Consider the following 23984-nt stretch of genomic DNA (forward strand, 5'->3'; position numbering starts at 1 on the left):
ATTTGTAACTAAATTTTTCTAAATACAATAAGCTTAAGTTTAAATACATAAATAAGTTTTGTAAGCTTAAGTTTAGTTATGATTTATTTTAGTTTATTTTTTATGTAAAAACATTTTGCTATTTCACAAACTTCAGTTTAACAACTTTCCTTTAATTTCATTTGCAATTTCACTTATATTAATATTTAAAATTTAATTAAAAAACTTTGAAACTTAAGTAAAATATTTTTCAATATGGTATAGCAAAATGTAGTTTGGTATATTTAAGGAAAATTCATGAGAATTTAAAAACAAATGCTAAAGAATTTTTGTACTGTTTATTAAATAATCTTAGTTATTTTATATACCGGAATATTATATCAGTATTTAATAAAAAGGTTCATTCGTAATTTCTGAAAACAGACACTCAATTTTTAAGACCCATGAACCCAACAGCCACTGCTTTAAACAGTGATGATATTTACACAATATCATCCCACATTCATTCTTGGCATACTTACCCTATTTTTCAACAACTAAAAATGATTAACTCTACTAGAGTTATTGTTTTATCCAATCAAAATTGTTTAAAATTTTTTCAGCTACTTATTTCTCATTGAATAAATAACATTGAGAGAAACAGATTTATATTGCAGTAAAGAAACAATTAAGTTTGGGAAAAACTAGAACTGAGGTGTTAATGAATATTTAACAAAATATTTTTTCACTTTATTATATAACGTAAATGTTAATAATTTTTTGTGGTTGTTGAAAATTTTAATAAAATTCATATTCAATAAAAAAAAAATTATTTTCTAGCTAAATTTAGTAATTGACAACTTACCAGTCTTGGAAGGGCAGTTTTTCTGTGCTTTCACTGCTCTTGGAAAAACTTTGGTTACAAATGCATCTCGTTCAGCAAATGGCGTCAGCTGTGCTACTCCTCATACAGATTCTCTACCTCCAATACCACCCACTCAACGTAAGTAAAAGAAAAAGGTATTTTTTTCATTCTGTACTCCATCTTATAATGTACTTATGTTCTATATTTTAATTTCTAACTCTATCAATGTTATTCTTTTCAAGTTTATGAACTTAGGAAAAAAGCTTTAAAACCAACATAATAATCAAAAGTAAAATAGTTAGAAATATACAGCAGTTTCAATATTTCTAATAAGCAATTATATTAGTAAAAAAAAATAAATAAATGTAAAATTAAATCAAAATGTTTGGACAGAACCACTCATGAAAGAAAAATTAATGTTTTTGGTAGCTTGGTTTTATTGAGTATTTTACATACCTGTATATTTGTTATAAATGAGTAAACAGAGTTCTCTTAAAATTTTATATAGTACTAGTTAAACTGTTGAAATGTTTATTTAAAATAAATCTGTGTTTTTAGATTTTAACTTTTATTTGAAGTTTTTAATTAAATTATATCTTTGTTTTGAAAAATTGAATAATTTTCAATTTCTTTTTTTGTCCTCTTTAAAAATACTTTGTAAAATTAAAATATTTTGCTAATAATTTTGACATTTTCTATACATTTTAAAAAATGGTAACATTTTGTAATTGTAAACTTTTTTTTTTAGCATGATGTTAATAACAACATTTAGTTTGAGTTTTTTAGGGACACGAGATGTTTAACAAGGCTGTTTTAATTTCTTTTTGCACAAAGATAATAACTTATATTTCTTTTTTAAAACAAATTATTTTATACTATTTATAAAAATTAATCAACATTTCAAATTTATTTATTTTTATATTGCTAATTTCAAGTGAAGAACAAATTTTAGATTCAATTTTAGGCATAATTTAAAATTTTCTTCTTTACTTTATGTTAACATCACAAAATTGAAATAGATATTATTTTACAGATCATTTTACTGCAAAGTTATCAGTTCGGATGAAAATTGGACCAGACTTTGTTGCTACAAATTTTACATTTTATGACTGCAGCACTTATACATCGTAAGTGCAACTTGTTAGGTTTTACTTACTTAATTTATGCATTTAACTTATTTTAAAATTCTATTTTATAGCAAATCTTATTGAAATTTGTTTTTAATTAGCACGTAACATTTTGATTTATTTATATATTTTTGTTTTATTTATTTATTTCTGTTTTATTTATATATTTCTGTTTTATTTATATATTTTTGTTTTATTTATATATTTCTGCTTTATTTATATATTTCTGTTTTATTAATCTCATTCTTATTATTAAGTTAACTAAATATCCTAAAGCCACTCTTATATATATTATTTCTATTTCAATGATTAAATATTTTTCTTCACATACTAAATGTTTTATTTCTGCTCAAAAGATATTCAAATCAAATAATGTTTTAAAAGTGTATTAGTTATGCTATTTTAATCTGCATTCAAAATGCTAGATTTTATTCCAGATGCACCCAATGTGTTTCCAGTCCTTTTCCATGTGATTGGTGTGTTGGTGGTCATCGTTGTACTCATGACACGGGAGAAAACTGTCGTAATGATATATTAGTGACTGGAATTTCTGTAAGATTTAACAATTTGTATTCCTTATAATCTTAATAAATTTTATTCATGCATTATTATTAGAAATGAAAGAATTTTTTTGTTTATATTTTTATTTTAATTATGTAATTTACAATTGTGATTTCTATTTTCATTTATTTCTTTTTTAACATTTTCACAGAGTATTGGACCCAGTATTAGATCTGGACCTGGTTTTTGTCCCAGAATTAACACAACTACTGGTGGTTCAATTGAAATTTTAGTACCATCCGGCATAAGCAAGCGGATACAAGTAAAAGTTGATAATATTCAGGTTAGTTTCTTTAAATCAATACTTTTTTTTGTACTGATTATTACATAATACTTGAAAACAATGTTTTGAAATTAAAGAAAAAGTTTTTTTTATATTTTAGTATAAAATAGCTGTTTTGGGATTTATCATTAAAAAAAGAAAAAAAACAACAAAAAAAAACACTTAAACAGATCAAAGCATTATTCTATAATAAACCTATATAATAAAAACATTTTTGGAGCTTTTGGAAATTATTTATTAAAAGTTGAATTTTTATTTGTTTCAATTAGCATAAGAAATCAATAATTTAGGGTAGGTTTTAAATTTTTTCTGCAGATTTTAAATTTTTTTGAAAATTTAATAATTTTTGTTATAAGTAATTATTTTTGTGTTTATGAACTTAACACATATCTCACATTTTATTTTTTAAACAGCCTATTATTGCTTCAACAAGATTTGTATGTCAATTCAACATTGAAGGCAGAGTTAGGCAGGTCCATGCTCAACTTCTAGGTGATACTATATATTGTGAGCCAATGGGAGTAAGTATTAAAATATATGATATGACCATTTGACTTTTTATAGGAAAGATATCCTTTTCCTAACTATATTCTTTATTTAATTTTTTGCTCAGTTTACATATGGAACTCAAGCTCCAAATATTACTACTGCTTTTGCTGTGATATGGGATGGTAGTAAACCCTTAGACAATCCTGAAAATATTCATGGTAATTATATAAATTTTAAATCTATATAAGTTGTGAAATTTTACAAAAAATAATATTTTTTACCTTTTATAAAAAAAATTTAAAACAACCAATTCTTTGCTTTAATATATTATTTTATTTCTTAATATATATTCATTTAAAGTTAATTTAAAACCTAAGAAGAGCCTTAAATTCATTGTTGAAAATATTAGTTAAATAAGATCATATATTTGCTTAGTAATAAAAGCTTTCACCCTAATAATTTTTAGCTTAATTTAGGAATTTTAATGCAGTTTTTAATAATAAATATCTGTGACTATCATTGGTTCTTTTTTCATCTTATTTTATTACCTATTTATTAAACCGTGAATTTATGTATGATGCCTCTAGTAGTGATGTATAGTACAATAACCTGAAAGCATCATAATGTATTACAATATTAATATATAACATTAATTTTTTTTTAAAAATCAGTTGTAATAAGTTTGAATTAAATTATATAATATGAAATATCTTTTTTTCTAAAAAGTATAATCCATGAGTAATGAAAAATAAGAAAAAGGAGCAATGGTATTAAAAAATAAATTAATTATATATTTTATGCATGCACAGCTTAGAAACTTTTTAATTAGCATCTTAACTTTTAATTGCCAGTGCATAATATCTGTTGTAATTTATCATTAAAACATCTTTAATTTCCTGTTATTTAATCATCAATTCTTTAAAAACATTTTTTAAATCAAATAACATCATATTTGTTTCATTAGTGTTGGTATATCGCTGTCAAGGAATGGCACAGAATTGTGGTATTTGTCTAGAGCTTCCAGATAAATATGCCTGTGGTTGGTGTCAGGATCCACCATCATCATGTCAAGTTCATGAACAATGTAGTTCAGATCCAACTCAATGGCTTGACCATAGTCAAACATGTCCAGACCCAAAAATTACGCGGGTAAGCATGCTTTTGATGTTTAATTTTACAGGGTAAAATACCAATAGTGTATTTCATTTTATACCCAAGCAGCATTTAAAGATATTTCTATCATAACATACTGTTGATTTCTTTTTCATTGAAAATTGCATTGATATTTTTTACTGTCCTTGATGAATTTTTTTTTATAATTAACGGAAATATCAAGATTTTTTTTAGTGTTTTTAACATTCAGACGAATATTTGCAATAGATTTAGGCTCAATTCCTCTGAAACAGTATTTTATTGTACAGTACAGAATCCGTTATCCGGAAATCAGAAAACCGGAAAACCAAAAAACCGAAACGAAATTCGATAAATTTTCCCGCCATTTTTAAAAAAAAAATTTTTTTTTCCTCATAAGGTTTTAGGATTTTTCTTTCTTTTTTGAAAGATGTTCACCTTACCATCATTTTGGAAATAATCATTAGTGTATTACTTCATCGGTTTTTCTTCTTTTTAAGATTATTTCCAAAAAACATTATTTTATTTAGTTGGGTTTAACAATTAAAAAACTGCTTTTTGTAGCGATTCAGAAAACCGGAAAAATCAGTTATCCGGAATAGCGATGGTCCCGATCATTCCGGATAATCGGTTCCCTACTGTATTAGTAAAGTTTGGCATAAAAATTCACCATACATATACATTTTCACTTAGTCTTTTTCATAGCTTTGCAGTCTACATTTCATAGTTCAGTGACCAGGCATTTTATTTCTTTTCATGATTTTTTAGTTTTTTGATTATTTTTATATAATATCAAATAGTGTAGTTTAAAAATTAACTCATTATGATGAATTTAATTTTTATTTATTATTTTTTTTCCAGTTTTTTCCTGAGTCTGGTCCTTGGGAAGGTGGCACAAACATAACAATCGAAGGTATCAACTTAGGTCGAGTATTTGAAGATGTTGCTGGTGGTGTTAAAGTAGTTTATGATGCTGATGGACGTACCATTGCTGAATGTTTACCACACAAAGAAAATTATCGGAAAACTAGTCAGTAAGTATACCTTATTCTGGAACATGATTTAAAAATCATTTTGTGTATTTTTTTTTCTTGTGCAATAATTCCACAAAATCTGTTTATGTATTACTCAAATTTAATATTTTATGATTTGACATAGTATAACGAAAACTTAATTTCTATTTAGCATAATTATTGTTGCTGTTAAGTGTACTAAAAAGATTTTAAGTTATAAATCTATGTTGAAACTAAGTTTCGATATTTAATAAATTTTTTTTTTTCTTAACTACTTTTTAGGATTGTTTGTCAAGTTGAAAGTCCACGAAATTTGACTACTGGTCTTGGTAGAGGATCTATTGCTGGCCCAATTGTGGTAAAAGTTCAAAATGATTACATAGCTCGCTCCAAAAAGCAATATTCATTTGTCGTAAGTATTATCTATTAATGCTGGATTTTTTCATTATTAAAAGCTATTCAGTCTAAGACAGCAATGCAAATAATTTTAATGAAATAATTTAAATTTTTAACTATTATATATATATTTTTTAGTTTGTATTTAAAATTTTTGCTCTTGATTAAACAATTTTGTAAATTATTATATTATTAATGTATAAAGGTGAAAAATTTTATTTAATGAACAGCACTATTATATTTTTTTAAAAGGTACTTTTTTTAGTAATATTGAAACAGACTGCACAGTAAAAGCATAAGTTAATTAACTAATAATTTTAAATTTCTTTACACCAGCATGCAAAAGTCTTTGCCCAAGAGTAAAATTAGTCATTAATGAATCAGCTTCAGTAAAAAATGAGATAAACGTTTTTTGTAATGTTTCATATCATTTCAACAATTTGTATATGTAAAATCCCACTATTTAATGTAGAAAAGTTATTGCCCTTATGTTGCTCCTACAGATATGACCCTAAGTTTTTTTTAAAATTACAATTGGTGCTTTTCAAGACAAATATTAATAAATTTATCTAAACATTTTCTTCACCTGGGGAAAGAATTCTTGAATGACAACAAACAAATTATCATAAAATTTCCATTAATTTAATTTTTTGGTATATGCTTATATTTCTATATCTAAATTCCTGTGTTTTTTCTAGAATCCAAGAATAACTTCAGTTGAACCAAGTAAAGGACCCAAATCTGGAGGAACTCGCCTGCGGATATGGGGCTTGCACATGGATGCAGGGAGCAGAGCTGAAGCTTTTGTTGATGGCTTAGAATGTAAAGTAGCTGGGTAAGTCCTTTTTTTTTCTGAGTGTAATTTGCCCCAGTTTCTTTTAACCCTACATTCATAAACATTTGCCTAGCTCTCTAGAAAGGTATTTAGGAGCTCATCTTTCTATCTCTTTCACTTTAAAAGTTACAAGTATTAACGTGTTTTGCATAATCTGTAAGACGAATGTTAATAAATCTAAGGTTAAACAAGCCAACATATATGTGGCACCTTCTGTCTGCTTTTATAAATCTGTCTCCATTAGAGAAAATCTATTAATTTGATTAGAGTATTGAATGACAAGTAATTTCAAATTATGATACTTGTTATTTATACTTCTGATCTAGTTCTATTAACATTTTTTTATGATTGTAATTTTTTCTTTTATTTAGGAGAAGAAGAAATTGTGTGGAATGCACAACATCAGCTTCTACAGAAAAAGGACATGGGAAAGTGCGTGTCAAATTTGATAATGGTCTTCGTATCTTTGAAGATTATAATTTCCTTTACGTGGATGATCCAGTGATAATTCATGTAGAATCAGGGTCTGGTCAACGTGGAACACCTAAAGGCATTCCCAGGTGATCAATTATTCTAATAATCAATTTATATGGAATTTTTGTTTTCGCAATATTTACCTATTATTAAAAATAAAGACTTCCAGAGTTATAAATAAATTATTTATATCAGAATATTTTTAAAAAATGTTTATTAATACTGTTATTGCCAGCATTTCTCAAGCTTTATTTTACTTGTATTCCATGTTCTATTTCATATTTCCACAGACATCTCATCCTAATTAGATAAATTACTAATACCTGCATACATATTGTGCTAGAATAGTATTATTTACTTGCATTCTTGTTATTAGCATTCATATTTTTAAGAAATTGTTATTTAAAGTGAAGATAAAATAACATTAGCTTTTACAGGGGTGCTCAAATTAATATTTAAGCAAAGAGAAAAAAGACTTAACTAATTTATTGTGATGGCAAGATCAAAAGCATATAAATTAGTTTATTTTTTGAATGAAAATAATTTTTAGCCTTAATGAGGACTGGTTTTGATAGTCTTAAGTCCACTTTCGCTATAATTTGTCAGATTTTAATTATATTTTTACCCACTTGTAAATTCTTTACAACTTTTAGTTTGTATAATTTCATACTTTGCCGCTAACAAGGATTCTTAAAATATATATTAATGATGATGATCACTAAACACTAAATTTATTTTAACCATTTTTATTCTAGACAGAGAGAAGTTTTGCATTCCAAGTTACTATGCTTATGTTAAATTTTGCTGATTTAAGATGAATTAAATTTTTAAGTTACGCTTGTTCTCCTAATTTACAACATTAGTTAGTCAGTTAAACTAATTCGATGTTTTATTAAAAATTTTAAATTATCTTTTAACCAATGTCTTTTTATCAATTTATAACAATAAATATTTCTGTTATAAGTTGATAATCTCGTTATCAAATAAGTATTTTTAATAGCTTAAAATGAAAACATATGCTTTTTGTAATAAAACTATTATAAATATATATTTTTTTCCCTTTAGTGGAGGCATTAGTATTACAGTTCATGGTACGAACCTAAATGCTGTACAAGAGCCTATGATGTATGTTTTAGTGGATAATCAAGAATACACTAGTGTAAGAATCACCTTTTATTAATTTTTTTCTCTGGTATTAATTAAGATGTCTTCATAATACACGTGTAATTCTGTTGATAAATTTAATAAATTTTTTAGGCTTGTAAAGCTGAATCAGCTTCTGAAATGAAATGTAGAAGTCCTGCTGTACCACCATCTAAATTGGATTTCTCTGGAGATGAAGCAATTGAACTTGACTTTGGATTTCTAATGGATAATGTTGAAAGAGTTAAAAATTTAAGTGAAAAACCAGGGTTTCCAAAATTTTACATGTATCCAGATCCACTTTATTATAAATTTACTGAAGAAAACAACATCAAATACTACAAGAGTGACTATCTAACTATCAATGTAATTGAAAATTTTCTTTTTAAGTTAAATTTGACTGTAAATCTTATTTTTCTAGTGTGATATTGACAATTGGTTGATTCATTCATATTACTAACAAGTTTTGAAAATTTTAATTATGCTAGTTAATTGATTGAATTTTTCATAAATTGCTTTCAATTCGCTATTAAAGTTAGAGAAAAAACTTTTTTTTTTATTTATTTTCATAATTTGATTTCAATTTACTGATAATAAATATTTTTTAAGTTCGTACATAAATTTTTTATTGAAATAAAAAAAAATTGAGAAATTATTTATTAAATTTTTTTAAATTTGATATTAAGAATTTAGAAAATTCATTTACATTTATTTATTAATTGATATTGACTTATTTTTTAACAATTAAAAAAATTATTAAAAATAAACTGTGTTTATTTTTTTAAAAGGGTCAAAATTTGGACAGAGCATCACAGGAATCTGATGTAATTGTGCGTATTGGAACTAGTTTCTGTAATGTTACGTCACTTTCTCGTTCTCAGTTGACTTGTCGTCCTCCAACTTCTCAACCTTTTGCACGTGATATTGCTGGTTACCCTGTTCAAGGCCAATTGCCTGAAGTTGTGGTAAGATTTTGACGTCTGATTTAAATTCTTTTTTAGCATTCAGTAATAGGAAATTGTTCTTGTGTGTTGTGCACTGTACTTTTTTTCCACATATATGTATAGTTTGTCTAAAGTTAGAACTCCCCTAGCCATTTGCCTGAACCCGTGGTGGTGACTATGGTAACGAGGTATAACTATTTCAAGTCGGGATGTGGGATCACTGTTTAGAACAGGTTTTGGTTCGGATCGTCGAGAGAAAGGGAGTCTTTTTCTTCTGTCTATTGTATTAACCCTGGAGTGAAGAGAAGCTACCCTCTCTGAAATGTACTATTCTTGTTTCCATAGCAGCAGACGGCCTAAGACTTTGTGGCGGGGGGGAGTTTGTCCCGTAGACAAACTATACAGTGTGTTTGGTAATAACTATCCTCAATATACATTTTTAAAATCTTTGTAAAAATGAAGCCCTAAATTATGCACATTAAGAATGGCGTAGTAATATTTAAATGACGAAGTGCAAAATGCTATTAAAAATTAATGTGTTACTAGAAAGACGGGGCAACAAATTTCCATAGCTGTTTGATTGCCAGATGAAAAACAGAATAATTTGCAATTGTCATTTATTTTCTCTACTTGTTTTCTCTGGCAATCAAATAGGTTTTGATGTTACTAGATCATCCTCCCTCAGATCTTATTCTCTAGATTTTGATAGACTTTTGCTTTTTCTTTGCCAGAATATTAATTTACGATCTCTTCTAAGCATATTTCTTTCACTTGATTTTTGACAAGTATTCTAAAATTTTTCATAAAGCTTTTTTTTAAAATTCTAACTGTGATAAATTTTTCTGAACGAGTATTACGAGTATTTTTCTGAATTTTAATAAGTGTAAGTTTTATTCTAGGTTGAAGTTGGTGACATCCTAAAATTTCCTATTGGAAAACTTAGTTATGAATTACCGTCTTCTCATGATAGTGCCTTATCAAAACCAGTTATCATCGGAGTCATTGTTGGAGGTTGTATTCTTGTCATTATCGTCATCATTATTTTGATTGCCTACCGTCAAAAATCCACTGAGAGCTCCAGAGTCTTAAAAAATATGCAGGAGCAAATGGATGTTTTAGAGTTACGAGTAGCAAGCGAGTGCAAAGAAGGTAAGTTATTCTCATTAATTTTACAATTCTAGCTTTCAGATTATGAAACTTATTTGCTATTTTATTAATAACAGAATTCATTTCATAGATCTGGGAGATTACTAATTAATATACTCAAATAGTGTTTTATTTTCTTTCAAATTAATGTTTAAAAAAATTCAATTTGTTAAAATATTATTTAATTTATAAATGTTTATTTTATCAAACCTCCTACTACCTCAATGAAAGTTTTATGTTCTGAATTTAAGCAAAAATAGGAATTTATCATAGATTTTCCGCAAAAATCGTTTGATATAATATATTGCTAGTCAAACAGTATGAAAAATCCTTTTTTGTGCTTTGTTTTAAACTATCTTGGAATTTTTTTTTTTTATTAAAAAGAAAAGAATTTGTATGAATTTTTTTAACTATTTTCTTTACCTTTTACTATTTTTATTTACTATAATAATTGGTCACATTATAATAAATACGATCCAAAATGCTAAAAATATTTTTTAATTATAAATAAAACTTTTCATGATTGTATGTGAAATAAGAAAATCAAAGTTATTCATCCTTTCTTTTGTTCAAAATTTTTAAACCTTTAATATTTTATTTTAGCTTTTGCTGAGTTGCAAACAGAAATGACAGATCTAACTAGTGATTTAACAGCTGGTGGAATACCATTTTTGGATTATCAATCATATGCCATGAAAGTATTATTTCCGAATTCAGATGACCATCCTGTACTCAGGGAAATGCAGGTAAATATATTTTATTGTTTAAGTATTAATGTATTTGATATTAGAAGCATAAAATTGTAATTATATCAAATGAGCTCTATCTATATTGAATCATATTTTAACGAAAACTCTCGCTCTCTGCACCATCATGAATTAAATTATGTGTAAAATTTTCATATTGTTGATTCTCAGAAAATCTAAAATGAGCAACAATATAACCTAATGAGCTCATGTAATATGTATTATGTATTATTATGTATGTATCATGTAATATGTATTATTATTGTAGCTTAAATGAAAACTATTTGGAACATATGAAGTTGGAGTTTTTATATAGTAAAAACATTATCTTTTCTAGCTTATCTCTGATGAGGTGATAAAATTTTTTATTGATAATTTTTTTGAAATTGGTTTAATAAATTTAAAAAAAAAAAAATCAAGGCTTGTATTTCCATGTTGCCATTATGACTCAACTTCTTGCTAAAAACAATTTTATGCCCCCTGTAGCAATCAAAACTTTTGTTGCACATTTCTTATTAAGAAATGTATATAATTTGTAATATGATTTTATTTATTAATTTATATTTGCTGTTTGTTACTATTTATATGCTTCTTGACACACAAATTACTATTATTTATAAATAGTTATAATATCCTATTACACTAAAATGTGCAATTTGTAATAGATGCTTGAAGTTTATTACAGTTGAGGAAATTGTAGACAATTTGTAAAATTAGTAATTTAAATTAAGGCTTTGCACTGCTTATAATTTTCTAGTTTTGAAATTATGTAGCATTTTTTTTTTCAAATAATATTTTTTGCTCTTGGAAGCTATTTTGTGCAAGTAACATTTATTTTATGCAAAAAAAGAAAAAATAATAAAAATAAAAAAATATTCAATTGCAAATAAAATTATTTTGCATTTTTAACAAAATTTTTATTTCATCATACCTATATTATTGTAAAAAAAGTCAATCTCTATAATATAATTATGTGTGTAAATAATAGGTGCTAATTATAAAAGAGGGAGGTATTGTAACTATTTTAGATTTTTTATAAAAGTTTTGAATTATTTTTTCCATAAATATTTTTAATGTATATATATATATATATTAATTTAATGTTTATTAACCTACTGGATTGCTTGATCTTTTCATACCAGTTAAAAAAAAAGTATTGAAAACTGGTTCACCTTAGTTATTGGTATGATTATAGATATTACCTATAGTAAAATAAAATCAAGCATTTTTTTGTTTTTCTGATCAATGTACAGTCATTTGAAACTTAAAATAAGCATTCAGATTTTTCCATACGTTTATTGAAAAGCAGTGGAATGTCTAATTTTTAGTTTTTCTTTTTTATTTGAAGTAAGATGTGATGTGCAGAAATCTATGTACTAAATAAATTTCACAAATATAATGCTTAATTCCAGCTTGATCCATTGAAGAAACCTTATATCGAAAAAGGATTGAGATTATATGGCCAGCTTATCATGAATAAAATTTTCTTACTACTTTTCATAAGAACTTTGGAATCGAATCGTTATTTCTCTATGAGAGACAGGTAAGATAGTATTTAATTAATCATTATTACTTTCTTTAAATATTTTGCAAAATCTTTTTTAATTACAATCAATCTTTTTTTTTTTCTTTATAACAAGTTTAACTTAACAAATTAGTTTTATCTTTTCTGGAAATAATTTCAAATAATGATAGAATCTATGTGGGATTATTATTAATAAAATCATATGAAGTTCCATTTCTTAATTTAATACCAAGAAAGAGTTATTATTTCAAGGGAACCTGATCATATGAATTTCCAATTGATAAAGTGGTATAATTCTCTATTTCTGAGCACATTTTCTTATTGCTTAATGCACATATCCAAAGTGAAAAACTACAATTGGCAATTATATTTATCAAAATCGGCTTAAATTTAGAATTTTTTTTATAATATTTCAACCTTCAAAACAGATAGGTGTGGTTTTCAAAATTTTATTTCTGTGGTATGTCTTATGACATATTTAACTTATCCTGTTTTTTCTTTTCCGGATATTTTTTCCGTATTTTGAATTTTTATTCTTCTCAAACTTCACTTGTGTTACATAAACATAAGGAATTTATCATTTCCACCGCATTATGATGCATGTGTTCTTTCTTTAGTGGAGAAAATTTAAGGGAAGATTTAAAAATGGCTTAGGGTAATACAAAAGGTTCTATATTTAGAACAGAATGTTAAATTTTAAACAAAGTAAAAAGAGAAAATATAATGATGGAAGGATAACTTTTCTATTCATCACTGTATTAATTAAAAGAAAAATATATCCAACTCATTTATGAATAATTTTGAAAAAAAGTATGTGATACTGCTCGGTTTTGTTTCAACTGGTTAAAGTACAATTTCAACAAATGTCTTTACATCCATATTAAAATAAGTAAGATTAAACATAATAATTCATTGTCTTTTAAGTGCACATAAATTTGAATAACTCTAATTTAATATTTACTGATTTTAAAATGATAAAATATTTAAATCAGAAATGCATAATCTCCTTTGGACAGTGAACCGCAAAAACAAATCAATACTTCAGGTGTATGTAAAGCTGTAATTATAAAAGTGTATGGTGTATTTATGCAAAAGTAAACTATATGACTCACACATGCATAATTTTGTGTTCATTTAAGTGCAATTATTGAAAATAAAAAGTAAATAAATAAGAGTTTTTAATGTTTTAAATATATCAAATATAGATATAAAATTACTTAGCATTCTATATATTTATGATTTAACTGTATTTATTTTAACTAAATTGAAATATATTTTCTAAATTTTCGTTTTTATAGTTTAACAATATTCTTTTAAAAAATTAATATATTGTGAAAAAATATTTTTAAATATATAAAAGCAAAACAACTTGTAATTGTAACATATTACAGAATATTACAAATTAACTTATAACAGTATATATCAAATTTAGAAAATACAAGAACAGTAAAATTTATTTATAATTTGCAACTTTGTAGTATATATGAAAAACATTCTTTAAAAAAATTAAATTGCATTTTCAGCATGTTTAAGTTTATTAAAAATGCTCTCAGATATTATAAACTTAAAAGTTTCTCTTTATTTATAATTTTAATTTATTTTTCAGAGTCAATGTTGCTTCATTAATAATGGTAACTTTACAAGGAAAAATGGAATATTGCACAGAGTATGTATTAATATAATTAGTGAACTTAATTTTGTTATGAATTTTATACAAATATTACTTTACAGTTTGAGAATATTAGGAATTAATGCAGTTTTATGGTTAGTAATTTAATCCTCTTTGTTACAGTATTCTGAAAACTTTGTTAGCCGAATTAATTGAAAAATGCATTGAGGGCAAAAGTCATCCAAAGTTATTATTACGAAGGTAAATTCTTGTTCATAATTTTTGATTCTGTAATTTTCCTGTCACTTTTAATTTTAATTTTCGTGTCAATTTTAAATTGTTTAAAATTGAATTATTCCTTTTCAGAACTGAGTCTGTAGCAGAGAAAATGCTTTCTTCATGGTTTACTTTTCTACTATATAAATTTTTACGAGTAAGTAAATGTCCTTTTGAAATATAGTGTGACAAAGATGTAATTTTTTTATGAATTAAAACAATTTATTTTTATTTTAGGAATGTGCAGGTGATCCACTTTTTATGCTATATCGTGCAATAAAACAGCAAGTTGATAAGGGACCAGTTGATGCCATAACTAGTGAAGCAAGATACTCATTGTCTGAAGAAAAACTAATTAGACAGTCTATTGAATATAAAAGCATGGTTTGTAGAAGTTTTGTTAATTATTAGAGCTATTCTGCAATCCTCAGTTAGAAAGCAATATCTTGACTGCCTTCTAAGGTAGTATATGATAGTGATTCATGTTAAATATTTAGAGGCTCTACATTTCACACCATGCCTAAATTATCAATATAATGAAAGTATTTAGTTCCCATAAGGCTCAGTGTATGAAAATGTAATGTACACATCAAAAGTTTTGATATTTATGTTTTTGAATAATATTAGTGTGCAAGCAGGAACTTTCCAACAGGAAAAAAACTCACCCCTCTATCTATTAAATTGATATTCAGTAAATTCAAAGAAACTTATACTTAAAAATTTGAAATCTGTTACAAAATTATGTTTTTATAGTTCATCACAACGTATTATTTAAGTTTTTAAATTAGTTTCAAAATTGCCTTAAGGAATAGTGTTGCAGAATAAAAAAATCATTCCTGAACTTACACCACGTACTAATACCACAATTTACTTTGTTTTAAGAACTCACAATTTTTCTTACATATTTTTTTTTCTTTATAGAATATGGGACTTTGTTTGCCGGACATTTATTTTTCCATGTCGCAGATATAAAAATAAACTTTTTTGTTGTTAACCAATAAGTTTTGCTTAGAAGATACACTTGAAATCCTAAGCATTAACACCTTCACATTTTTTTAAGGTTCATTTAAAAAGAACTGCCAAGTATTTTCATAAAAAATGAACTCTAAATAATAAATTTTTTAACATTCCTTTTCAATATGCTGTTTCAATTATGTGTTATTGCTTTTATTTTTCAAACCAACGTATAAATGATAATTTATGTGTGCTGTGATTCCTCCTTATTTCATGTACTATTTATTTTTAAAAAAAATGGTATATCTTACTTTTCAGACTGTTTATGTGTCTATGTCAATTCAGACACAGTATGTTGCGGGTCAAGAACCACCTGGAGAAAATATAGAAACTCCTGTAAAAGTTTTAGACTGTGATACTATTTTACAAGTAAAAGAAAAAGCTTTAGATACTATTTATAAAAGTACTCCATTCACCCAAAGACCAAGCAAAGAAGACCTTGATCTAGGTAAAATATACATTTGCACATTTAGTATTTTTTTTTTATCCATGTGTTGGTACTTGTTCAGTAATGCAAACACTGAGAATATGCATATGAAATAAAAAGAAAGATATCCATAGTATAAATCTGATTGAAACGTATGTACTAAAGAAATTTTGCACTTATAAGCCAGTTTAAATAAGTGACAATTTTTTTAAAAAATATGTTGAAAAGCAAATTTACTGTACAACTTCTTAATGTGAAACAAGCTCTTTCATTTGGTTGTGGTACATTTCTGTAGGATTGGATACTGTTCAACTAAGGAGAGGGGAAAATAAACCATACCAAAATTTGTTGCTTGCATATTTCTAACCCTTTGGGTGTTAGTCCCGATTTTCCAAATTTTAAGCTGATTTACATTTATAAAGAATATGTTTTTTAACATAAAAAAAAGAATTTTAACATTAAAAAAAACATAAATTTTTTCATATTCATAATGTTTGGAGGATAGATTTTTGAAACCTAATAATAGGTTCATAAAACTTGACAGAAATATGGAAACTTAATTTTAACCGTGCAACTCAAAATATTCTTTAGTCTACTTTTAGCTTTCTTTTTTTTGGTACTGTGATCATTATCTATTGCTAATGTTGATCAGTATTTTTTAAATTGTGCTATTTTATCATTACATGCCTTTTTTTCTAACCAATTTCGATCCTAAGTTTTAAAAAAATCAAATAATTCTTCAGCTATTTTTTTTTTCATGTGTAGTAAAATGCAGACATCTTTTAAATATAAAATTACTTTACTCAAAATTAAAATATTTATATGAAGAATACTTAAAAAGATAAACTTCTGCCTAATTTTTCTAAGAGCACATAAACAGATTAAAATGTTTTGAAAAGCATCATTTCAAGACAAAATTACTTTGGTTGTCTGAAAGTATCAAAAACTAGTTACAAATATTCTAATAATTAAAAAGAAAAGAAAAAAAGAAACTTGCTTTGAAAAAATAGTTTTATGCTTAAGAAAAAGGTTTATCTTATACAAAATACATTGTCCTTTTTTATTCTTAGCCATCATACTATATTGCAAAACTTTATGGGTTACAATATTGCACCAATACAACAATTTATTTAACAATTACCTAATAGCATAAAACAAAATCTNAATTTTTTTTTTTTTTTTTTTTTTTTTTTTTTTTTTTTTTTTTTTTTTTTTGTAAAGCTTATAGTGCTAATTTAATTTCGTTCATGCAAATTTTTAAAAATTTATTTATTCTGAGCTTTGTATCATTAAATATTAGATAAGTGCTTTATTTTTGTTTAAAAAAAATAAAAAATATGAGAATTATTTGTTAGACAATTCCTTATCTTTAAAAATTGTTTTTCAGAGTGGAGGACTGGTACTACTGGTCGACTCACTTTGTCAGATGAAGATGCTACAACAAAGCAAGATGGCGAGTGGAAAAGGCTCAATTGTCTTGCTCATTATAAGGTAAGTTTAGTTATTCTTAAATTTTTTATCTTTCACAGATATATTATTCTTAGCTGATTTTGGGAAGAAAAAGTTGATAGCTGATACAAGTTTTATAAAATCAAGATGCTTTTCTGGATTTTAAATTGGAGACAAAGTTACCTTATTGATTCCTGTGTTGATGAGAGAATTGACTAAATACAACTAACAAAAATTAAACTTATAGGAAAACCATAATACATATAGGATATTAAAACCACATACATATTGAAATATGTTTATTCTATTTTATGAGCAAATTAGTTATTTATGTGTATAAATCAAAACCTTTTCAAATATTTATTACCAATTTTTCATCTGAAAAGCAATGTCCCAATTTATCAGGATAGAACAAGTTAAAGATTTTTAAAGGTATAGTTTTTTTCCATCTTTTTATGTTTGATTTTAGCTATTGAATATAGTAAAAATTGAAAAAAGTGAATGTAACTTCATTTCTAGCATTTTTTTAAAGTAATAATTTAATAATGATAAAATTTTAATTTTATTTAATACTCAGAATTCACCTATTTACATTTATGTTAAAATATGCACCTCTTGCATCTATTTTGAGTTGTATTCTAAATTTTAACTTGATTCGTTTAAAAAAACAGTTATTATTGAAAAACTGAACAATCGTAAAAGAGTAAATGTTTAAAAAACAGAAAATGGAGAGAAAAAAATTTCTTACGTTATTACAACTTTAAGGAAATGTTTGTCCAATTATATTATTCATGCCAATCTCTCTGAAACTTGTTACAACTGAATTGTTATCTTAGTTGTTTCTATGGAATAATAATGGTTAAATTTTTAGGTTCCAGATGGTGCTTTACTGACTCTGGTGCCTAAGCAATCGTCCATGTATAATCTTTCAATCATGACTGACAAGGTTGATAGACATAAATATGGTAAGAGAAATCGTGTTGTAGATTATAGTTTCTAAAAGAATACTTGGTAACAAATACAGTATAACTATTAGTGTTCCTTTTTGATCATGCATAGTAAGTAATTGCATAAAAGAAATGAAAATCCTTTGAACAAATTATTCGTTAAAATGATTTTCCGGAACAGGGCATATTCAATGTTAAAAAATATATTACACTAGGATGCTTCTGAAACCATTAAGAAACTGAAGAAAAAATTCAAGGTGGAATAAAGTAATAAACTTTATTAAAACCAATGCAAACTTTCATTTAAAGCCATCTTTTTTGTTACAAAATTTTTGTGAATAAAAAATAGATGGCTAATATTATAATATGACTGATGTTATATAATGTAATGACTAATATTATATGATGGCTAATATTATATTTATAATTTCAAAACAAATTACAAATCTATTGCAGAAATATCTTTGAAAAACATCAAATTTATCCTTTTTCTCCTAGTACAGTAACTAGTTTTTCAATCAAACCACTTATATTGCAATAATATAAAGCACTAAAAATGTTAAAATTTTCTTATTAAATACCACTTTTTTTATCAATCACTTTAAATTTTGAAGGAAAAAGGAGTTAGCGTAAGTTATTTTAAAAAAATGTATTTATGTTGTTTTTTCAGACTTTTATGCAAATTTCTTTCTTTAAAATTATGCAGATTGTATTTTTTGTACATTTGTTTTTCGCATTTTAACACTGGGCATTCTTTTTCATTCTAGAAACACTAAATTTTTCATTCAAGACCAGTCCCACTCTAAGTCGAGCCACCTCTCCTTTGAATCATGATCCGGAATCAGGCTATAAATATTGGCATTTGGTGAGAATTTTTAAATTTTGAAATTAAGGAAGTAATTCATTAATATGATTTATATATGTATTTTATAATAATGCTCATTTGTTCCAGGTGAAGCATCATGATGCTGAAACTAATAAAGAAGGGGAAAGGGGGAACAAAATGGTATCTGAAATATATTTGACTCGTCTTTTAGCCACAAAGGTAAATATATATTATTTTTTTTTGCAGAATTTATTCTTGCTACTTGTGTTGCCCTAATGTTATGACAAATTTATAAAAATTGATGATAAAATATATTTTTTAAGACAACTGAAAAATTTACCTCTTTTGAAACATATGTTTTAAAACCACCTTGATGATAACAGTGGTATCATTAAAAATTGTAGTAAAACAAAAATTTCCATTAATTAGAAAATAAATTAATAACCTTTGCATACATTTATGAACAACACAGTAAAATTTAAATATTTTAAAATATGAAAAAGAGTTTTTATACTATTATGGTTGTTTCATTGTAAGAATAGCTCGTGTCAAAATTTCAAAATGTTTGGATTTGAGTTCCTTGGAGAGAAAATATAATTGCAATAGAATTCATAACAGTTTTTGTTCTATTCTTTAGAAATGTTTGAATTTTCTGAGTAATAAATGTCAATTTTTAAAAAAAAATTTCAATAGAATTCATAACAGTTTTTGTTTTATTCTTTAGAATTTTCTGAGTAATAAATTTTAATTTGTGTATTAACTGATATCTCTGAAATTGTTCTAATTTGACAAATACTAAATACCTATTTTAAATAAAATGTTATAGAATCAAAATTTTAAAACATCGAATTGAAATTTGTGTAAAATATACACTCATTTCTCCCTTTAAACAAACAAGGTTTAAAGAAATCCTTTTTCTTAAAGAGGTACCAATTTTTTTTATACAAATTGCAAGTTTTGTATTTAAATAAATGAATAAAAAATTTCTGATTTAAGAATAATGTCAGTATCTTTATTTATTTTTTTAAAATTACAAAAATAATCCATTGGCCTTAAAAAATTTCCTGTCTTCTGTTTATCCATAATCATAATGTTCAAAGTTGCTAACATTACACAGAAAGCTGTTTTTTATTCAGTGGTAGTAAAAAAATGAAATAACAAATTTTTTAAATTTATTGGAAATTTGTTTAGCATCCACCTGTACTAAAAAACTTCTGCATTGTTATCAGCTCTTCTTGTATATGTTTGAATTGTTGATATGTCATGCTGATCAAAATAATTTTAAATCACATTTATTAAGCTTAAAATCATATGTTAAAACATATTTTTTTTTAGGATTAGAAAACATTTTCTGCAAAATTATAGAAGTTATTTGGTATTCAGCATTGTTAATCTCTTCTAACTTTACTTTTGAAATTTAATTCAACTAATAAATGTTTCTCAATTTTTTTTCTAATTCGATATAAATTCTCACAACAGAAAATTTAATATCTTTAATTTATATTTTATCTCTTATAGGGTACTTTACAGAAATTTGTAGATGATTTGTTTGAAACTATTTTCTCAACTGCACATCGAGGGAGTGCTTTACCTCTTGCAATTAAATATATGTTTGACTTCTTAGATGATCAAGCTTTAAATCATGCTATTTCAGATCCTGAAGTAGTTCATACTTGGAAATCAAATAGGTAAAAAAAATTTCCTCTAAATATCTAAGTAAAGATAATTTATTTATGAGACTATTTACATGCATTATTTTTCATTATATTTTTGAAAGTTTTAGTTCATTGAATTACGGTTTACAATGTTCTATCTTCAGTGTTTCCTTGTAATTTTATTGATTTGCTCTAAAAATTTCATGACTGAAGAAATATGCTGTAAGTGCCCTTATTGTAAATTCTGAAGAAAAAAGCTGTGAAGTTATAGCAGATTTATTTAAACTAATTACCTTTTTTGTAGCAAAAATAGTTTTAAATTACGCATATAATCTTTCTAAATTTAAGAATTCCTTTGTCATCAGTCTTCAAATTCTTTCTAATAAAATACGCCATTTACTCTTCAAATAATTAAAATATGTCTTTTATCTCTTTCAGCTTACCTTTAAGGTTTTGGGTTAATTTAATAAAGAACCCAAATTTTGTATTTGATATTTACAAGACAAATATAGTGGACTCTTGCCTATCTGTTGTGGCACAAACCTTCATGGATGCTTGTTCTACTTCAGAACATAGATTAGGCAAAGATTCCCCAAGTAGCAAACTTCTTTATGCCAAAGATATTCCAATTTACAAAGACTGGGTGGAGAGGTTAGTTGATATGAATGTGTTAATATTTAATATATATTTCTAAAAAGTGTTTTCGTTCAATTTATTTATTGCTATGAATATTTACAGGTATTATCAAGATATACAACTCATGCCAGCAATAAGTGATCAAGATATGAATGCCATGCTTGCTGAAGAATCAAGGGTTTGTGAACTTTATTTTTTTTTCAAAACTATAAGATTTTGATTGTAGTATGCACATCACATCCAGTAATCATGTGACTAAGTTTTTAGGTTTATAAAAGAATATCTAGTTGATTATTAAAAGATACTACTTTTACTTATACAGTTTTAAAAACTGTGGTATTCTTCTCTCATGCTCCTTCAGAAATAAATAAAATGCAAAATACTTTATTATTTGCCTTATTCATAAAAAAAAACTAATCCCTCTGTGAACAAGACAACCCATGGAGGGTCAAGGCCTTCTTGTACCCGTTCAAATTTCTTAACCTCAGGCTCTAAGGTGCAGATGTTATGGTTAGGTTGTCAACTGAAGGCGGTTCCCTTGGTGTTTAGTCTCCAAGCATGCTTATCAAAAGACTGAGTCGACCTGTCGGTCTGAGGAAAAACACTTTACCTGTGTCATGAGAGCGTGAAAGCTACCACTCAGCTAACCAGCCTTTTTGCTTATACATAGTTATTTCATTTATTGATGATCAGATTATTGTTTTGTTGGCATTTATATTAGATTATTGTATAAATATTTAAACAATAACAATGAAATAACAGTTGAGCGTTATGAAAGCAAATTGAATTTACCAAATAATTTTGAACAGTTCATCTATTTATTATCTAAACTTTTGACACACTTTTTAATAGAAAAGGTGTTTTACTCTTATCTGAAACATAATTAAAGTTAATTGAAAAACAAATAACCGTACATGGATTTAATACATCATTTATTGTAATCCCAGAATCTATTTAGTTTAAAGATTAAATTTATGATTATATCACTTCATTTACTGTCATTTTATTATATCTTACACAATGAAATTTTTCCACATATATGACCTCTTCACAAAGCCTTCAACCATAATTTTTTTAATTAAAAAAAAAGCTAGAAGGATATTAGATGCACACGTGTAGTTAATAAACACACCAATGCCTTTTGTTTTAAGATATTAAAAAACCCTCATATTTTAAACTTTTGAGTCAAAAGTTATACTTTACAGCCCAAGATGATCTCCTAGTTTTGCTTTAAGTGAAATCTTGGTTCAATGTAAAATAAACGGTATCCACTATTGATGTTTATCTCTCTAAAAGAATCTCATTGGGACTTCATGTCAATTACTTGGTTAATTATGATCAGGTGTTTTAATTAATACTACCAAATTTTATTTGTGTGTTTCACAATGCCTAATATCTCAAGTATTGTTATATTTTGTGGATTTTTATTGGCCTTTAACTTTTTGTCATTTATTATGGGGAAAAAAAAGTATGATACATGCTTATATATTCTAACCCATCTGTACGATTCTCATTAGTTAAAAAAAATTTACATATGTATCAGCTTTTCTTACATCTACACCTTAACAACATCTTTCTTATACTATTTGTGTACACACAAAAAATTATGGTTGGATATTTTTGGAAGACACTATTTTACCATAGGGTAGTTAAATTTGACTATCAGCATTAGACTAAAGTGTTACTGAAATAGAATTCAGAACTGAAGTGAGTTCAGTATTTCCACTGAGTAATGTAATCTATTGCCCCTAGACCAATGGGCTTGAAGTTTAAATGAAAGTATGTTGCTTATAATCTGAATGGTACTCTACGAAACATTTCTGAAGGAATGATGTGTCTGTTATTGTTATCGCAAGAAGTATTTCTTCTATCAGAATCAAACATCTGATTTCATATGAATTGAAATATTTTTCAATGTATGTATGAAAGTATTTTCAATGAAAAATGTATTATTATAAGAAACTAACTTCAATATATTTTCTTACAGCTTCATGCACATGAATTCAATACAAATGTTGCCTTGTATGAGCTCTATAGTTATGCTGTGAAGTATAATGATCAGGTAAGAATGCTTTTTTTTATATCTTTGTGTGTCAATGATGTAGGCATTTAATTGTTTCTTATTTTTCTTGTGAGCTTTTAAAGATTTAATAAAATCGCAGAACGTTTTTTTCTCACAAATTTTGAGTTTAAGATTTAATTAAATCTGACTCAATTTCATCAAAATACATTATTAAAAAAAATTTGACATACCAAGAAATCATTTGAATGAATCAAAATTGGTAAATATGTGACACATGTAGGAAAGAGGTGAACAAATAATTCATGAGACCATCTTCTAATAATTATGAAACCATATCTCAAGAACTTTTTAAGCAAATTAAAATGTTTGCAGACAATTATGAAATTAATTTATTCAAAAATTATTCCATGTGGCAAAAAAAAATCTAGTAAGTATTTATTATTTGAATTCTTAGATGTACAATTTTTTACATCACTTTAAAGAATA

General features: G+C 25.6%; 1 protein-coding gene across 7 annotated transcripts in view; it reads left to right on the plus strand.

Moving 5' to 3' along the window:
- LOC107443783 (plexin-A2) overlaps positions 1-23984 on the plus strand; it is a 275694-nt gene that overhangs the window by 249198 nt on the left and 2512 nt on the right. For 4 of the 7 annotated variants that reach the window (XM_016057758.3, XM_016057769.3, XM_016057785.3 and 1 more), the window contains 30 exons: positions 799-961; positions 1857-1950; positions 2376-2502; positions 2663-2794; positions 3208-3315; positions 3408-3501; positions 4248-4432; positions 5276-5448; positions 5710-5839; positions 6522-6658; positions 7030-7218; positions 8198-8291; positions 8390-8641; positions 9064-9240; positions 10119-10368; positions 10969-11111; positions 12524-12654; positions 14243-14302; positions 14429-14506; positions 14612-14678; positions 14759-14905; positions 15794-15983; positions 17350-17453; positions 18283-18376; positions 19126-19223; positions 19311-19403; positions 20703-20872; positions 21278-21490; positions 21578-21653; positions 23463-23537. In XM_016057758.3, the coding sequence (XP_015913244.1) occupies positions 799-961; positions 1857-1950; positions 2376-2502; positions 2663-2794; positions 3208-3315; positions 3408-3501; positions 4248-4432; positions 5276-5448; positions 5710-5839; positions 6522-6658; positions 7030-7218; positions 8198-8291; positions 8390-8641; positions 9064-9240; positions 10119-10368; positions 10969-11111; positions 12524-12654; positions 14243-14302; positions 14429-14506; positions 14612-14678; positions 14759-14905; positions 15794-15983; positions 17350-17453; positions 18283-18376; positions 19126-19223; positions 19311-19403; positions 20703-20872; positions 21278-21490; positions 21578-21653; positions 23463-23537 (4044 nt within the window). The remainder of the gene's footprint in view (positions 1-798; positions 962-1856; positions 1951-2375; positions 2503-2662; positions 2795-3207; positions 3316-3407; positions 3502-4247; positions 4433-5275; positions 5449-5709; positions 5840-6521; positions 6659-7029; positions 7219-8197; positions 8292-8389; positions 8642-9063; positions 9241-10118; positions 10369-10968; positions 11112-12523; positions 12655-14242; positions 14303-14428; positions 14507-14611; positions 14679-14758; positions 14906-15793; positions 15984-17349; positions 17454-18282; positions 18377-19125; positions 19224-19310; positions 19404-20702; positions 20873-21277; positions 21491-21577; positions 21654-23462; positions 23538-23984) is intronic. The other 3 variants (XM_016057792.3, XM_071188191.1, XM_071188192.1) reach the window with 1 other exon arrangement.

Source organism: Parasteatoda tepidariorum, chromosome X2 (genome assembly GCF_043381705.1).
Source record: "Parasteatoda tepidariorum isolate YZ-2023 chromosome X2, CAS_Ptep_4.0, whole genome shotgun sequence".
Lineage (NCBI taxonomy): Eukaryota > Metazoa > Arthropoda > Arachnida > Araneae > Theridiidae > Parasteatoda > Parasteatoda tepidariorum.